Source organism: Alligator sinensis, unplaced genomic scaffold, assembly GCF_000455745.1.
Source record: "Alligator sinensis unplaced genomic scaffold, ASM45574v1 scaffold32_2, whole genome shotgun sequence".
NCBI lineage: Eukaryota > Metazoa > Chordata > Crocodylia > Alligatoridae > Alligator > Alligator sinensis.
Window position 1 is genome coordinate 469,744 of NW_005842670.1, and position 4,703 is coordinate 474,446.

Here is a 4,703-nt window from a genome sequence, read left to right on the forward strand (position 1 = left end):
GGGGGGTTGCCCTGGTTAGCCCTGGCCTTCCGCCACCTATGTTTACAATTAAAATCACAATAAAATGCTTGTAATGTTTTAGTTAAGATAACGTGTAGTATGAAAAAAACTTTCCGATAAAAAAAATGGAATGATATGGCATTATACATTGGATAAACCAAACAATTATTCAAAGACCTACCTTCTATTTGCAAGCACACAAACAACAAAAAGTCTTTTTTAATGCCAAGCAAGGGGAGTACTACATTACTCAGAACTTTAATTATTTTTTCTGTGAAAGAGGAAAATTATATGAGTACTAGGAATAGCACAAAATAGACTAAACAAAAAAATTATTTAAAATGTTGCTGTTGACTTTCAAATGGTTACTTCAAAAATAAAAAGCTTCCAATTTATTTTCTTTAGTTGTGATCTAAGAACTTGAACTCTGAACATATTTACTTTTTATAAGAACAGACAAGTGGGAATGATCTCAATGAATAATGCAAAGAATTGCAAATGAAATGGCAACCTTCTGATTACCATTATTCAGCTCACCAGCTTTGTGTTAATGCAATTGTTTAATAAATGATATATACCAACTGAGTTTAAGGGGAAAATAATCTGAAATAGAAGATTTTTCTCAAACTTTGAAAGGTAACCGTAGAAATGGCAGTCTATTAATGATTAATAGGCTTTAAATAAGCAAGCTTTGTAACTGTGAAACAACAAACTAATTATGCATATGGAAAAAAAATGCAATAATTCAATTAGCAAAATGAAGTAAAATAACCTCTTCATAACACGATTCATTTTGCTTTTACAGCAGTTAAATAGATGGCTGCCAATTTTAAATTATTTTTATTCAGTAAAAAGTCAGGAGACAACTATAGGACTCATTAGGCAAAGGGACAAATCTGAAAAGTATTAAAATATGCTGATAGGATTGATAGATCCAAAGCCACAAGAAAAGCATTCAAACTATCTTCATAAACTAAAGAGGATTTGGACCATATATACTCCTACATGATCTTAGCTTGCTGTATTTATTACATCAACTTGTATTTATATAACACTTTTTCCGACAACTTTGCAAACACTAAGGAACTAAACTTAAAGCCACCACTGTCAGAGTCTTCGTATGATTCTTATTGCAGACTGGTAAACTAACTGATATGCGACTTCTCCAAAACCACACAGTGGGTGGTGAGTCACGAACAGAACTAGAAACCATGCATCTGATATGGCCTGTAAAAAGGAGCATCTGTTTGATCATATGCCAGTGATCTCAAACCAACCATCAGTTACCTGGTTCAAAGGTCCACTGAAGTGAATGAGAAGTTAAGAAAGAAACACATTGTAGTCACCCCAATCTAAAACAAATTAGACCCTGTATATAGTTAGCTATTATGCAAATGATTATCAGGGGTTTTATTACTGTAACCTATGAAGTTCAAATCAAGTTGTCCTCACAGTGACAGAAGCTCACATCCTGCTGTAGGAAAGCAGAAGTCCAGGGTCTCACAGGCAGACATGAACAAGCACTGAATATTGCATATTCTCAGCCCTCCTTAAGTGGGCAAATTAAATTTCATGCTCAAAAGCACCAGGTACTTGTATACAATTCAGACTTCACTGGCTCAATTATCATTTGCATCCCTCTTGCCTGATGATACTGTGACCCTAGGTTGGGGTGGGCAAAATACGGCCCACAGGCCAGATCCAGCCCATAAGGCCATTCTATCCGGCCCACGGGGCCCCTAAAAAAATTTAGAAAATAAATATTTATCTGTCTTTGGTTCCTGTCAAAAATGACAGGAACCAGGGGCAGTAGGAACCAGGGGAAGCCTGGCAGGCTCCCGCAACAGCAGGGCCCACCCAGCCCTACCCCACCCCACAGCCAGAAGCCCCAGCAGGGGCTTCTGGCCTCCAACCATGCGGCTTCACTGGCACCAGAACCTCAGGTAAGGGGGGGAGAAGGGGGTCAGGGAAGGAGACCAGGGAAAAGCGGCCTGGGAAAAGCACCCCCTCCCCTACCCGGAGGTCCCTGCTGCAGCCGCTCAGCACCAGCTCATAACCTGCCCCCACTGCCAGCCTAGACCCCAGGCCAGCTCTGGGCTGCCCGTTGGGGCTGCACTGCAGTGGCAGCAGCTGTGGTTCCCCCTGCTTCCCACACTGGGCAGTGTTTGCTGCTGCTGCCGCCCACCTGGAGCTCGCGCGCTAGGCAGCCCAGAGGCAGTGGTAGCAAACACTGCCCAGCGTGGCAAGTGGGGGGGGCTGCAGCTGCTGCTGCCATGGTGCAGCCCTGATGGGCAAGCCCAGAGCCAGCATGGGGCCCAGGTTGGCAGCAGGGGCAGGTTACACGCCCCACACTGCAGCCACTTACAGCCCACGTGGGGCTGCCTGTGTCTGCTCAGGACAGCCCATGGGCTGCAAGTGGCTGCAGCAAGGAGCACTGGCCAAGGGGGGGGGGAGGGACTGCTTTTCCCCGCACTCAGCACCAACTCATTCCCTGCCGCGGAGCAGGGGGTCAGGGCTGCACGCTGCCCCCTGCCTGTACCGCAGGGCTGGGGTGGGGGGGGACTGGGAGTGAGCAGGTGCATGGGGTCCATACTGGTGTCCCGGGGCCAGTGCTGGCGGGGCCCAGAACAGGGTGGGGGTCCCAGCCGGCAGGGGCTCTATGGAGCCGAGCCAGCTCCCCCCTCTCCCTGCTGGTGCAGCCCAGCCTGGCTCCGCAGCACCCTGCCAGCCTGCACCCTGCTCTGGGCCCCACCGGTGCTGGTCCTGAGACATTGGTCCCAAGACATTGGAACATTGGTCCCAAGATGGTGACCACAGAGTGAGGCACCTGTCAAGGGACGGGGCTACCCATGTGGCCCTCGACAGCTTGCCAAAACTGGGTAAACGGCCCTCCGCCTGAAATAATTGGCCACCCCTGCACTAGGTGCTAATAAGCTGAAGAACAGAAACTGAAACCATAAAACACATTTTAAACAGACTGGAAGAAAAAAAAAAAAAAAAAAAAAAGAGTACTCACTGTAATGATCTTGCTTTCACACTGGCTTTCAAAAAAGGAATGAATCCAATCACAGGGTTATCACTAATTTTCTTCACCGAAACAATTACATGAGAATACCATACCACTATTCCCTATAGTTTATATGGGGAATCTTGAACAACTTGGGTTTAACAGGGCTACCACATGGTAATACCTATAAAATGCAGTAGTCTCTCATATCTCATTGAAGTGCAAACCTATATTACTCAAGATTATCAAAAGCCCATAATCAGTAAGTGCTGTTCTAAAATTTGTCATTATCAAGGTAAAAAAACCTGTAGTGATCGGTGTCATATCGCCTGGAACTATTCATCTACGTTTGGGTTTACTAAAGTTTTGCCAAAAATCGGTGCAAAGTGAATATCCTGGCTTGCATTATGCTTTAGGTTTTCACGTTCAAAATTCTACATTATAATTTTCTCATCACATTTGTAGGACACTCTGGTACAATAAGCCACTCACTGCGAGTTTGGACATTGTATGCTCTAATCTTAGCTTGCTTTAATTTGAAGGGTTATTCATGCAATTTTATTCTCGAGAATCTTAAGGGCACTATTAGCATTAAGATCCTCACCAGGTTATACTGACAGAAAGGTGAAATGAGACTACAGCAAGCTGGTAGAGCTGCAAAAGGAAACCCTGAATTCCCTGCAGCCCCTTCCCTTATGCTCATACCAATAGAAAAAGATCTCCATCCACAAAAAACCTGATACAGACGTACAGAAAAAATATGCACCATACCTGACAGCCTCTCTTCTCAATCTCCACAATACATTTCTGCATCAAGAGTGGTACCATCAAGCCCACATTTTCCTTCTCAACAACTTTTCGAGCATCTACTCCAAATATCACTGGTTCTCGATCTTCATCTAGACCATCAAGAGAATTCTCCCACTGTTCGATGAGGGTCAGTTTGACATAAATCAGCCCTCTAGGCTCCAGTTTGACAGCCAGCTGATGAGTCCTTGTCACTCGAAAAAGAGTAGGGAGAATCACTGTTCCATGACAGCAAACCCGATTTTTCCGTGGGGTAGGCTCCCAGCTGAAGACTACTAGCTTTAAATGCTGAGCATTTTCAAGTTCTATGTTGAACGTGTGGTCCATATCTAAAAAGGTCGTCCTGCAGGTAAGCAATGCTGTTCTTGCTTTGTTTACTGAATCTACCTGAATTGCACAAAAGACATCTTTTGAGTCCATCCTTGGAGGTTTCAAATCCTCAGCACCATAGAAGTGAACACTCATGAGCCCAGATATGTACTGGGAACACTTGGGTTGGTCAGAAAAGTTGTAGTGTCTAAAAGCATCAATATCTATTTCTGTTTTATTATTGTTATTTGGAAGTACCTCTTTTCCTTTCCCACACCTGCTTTCAGATCCATGTTTACCTGATTTTGTTATAAGTTCAGGAGAGTCTCCATCACTGAGGTAACCACCTTTACTAGAAGATTTGGAACTCCTGGCATTTTTCTTCTTGTCAGTGTGTTGCGATAACACACTGCTGTCAAGATGGTACCTACTTATCACGTTCCGGCTAGCAGCTGCTGCTGTGTTTCCAGAAGATGACAAAGAAGTTGCATGGCTTCCATCCCGACAGTTACCTTTCAACAAAGAAGAGTTATCCGAACCATTATGGCTTGAGGTTCCTTTGACACTCAGCTTCCTGCTG

General features: G+C 44.4%; 1 protein-coding gene across 1 annotated transcript in view; it reads right to left on the bottom strand.

Annotated features, from left to right (window-relative positions):
• Positions 1-4,703, bottom strand: part of SYDE2 (synapse defective Rho GTPase homolog 2) — a 46,342-nt gene that overhangs the window by 24,950 nt on the left and 16,689 nt on the right. Inside the window, 1 exon segment of the mRNA XM_025215745.1 lies at positions 3,779-4,703. This exon segment is cut by the window's right edge and continues 11 nt beyond it. Within this exon segment, the coding sequence (XP_025071530.1) occupies positions 3,779-4,703 (925 nt within the window).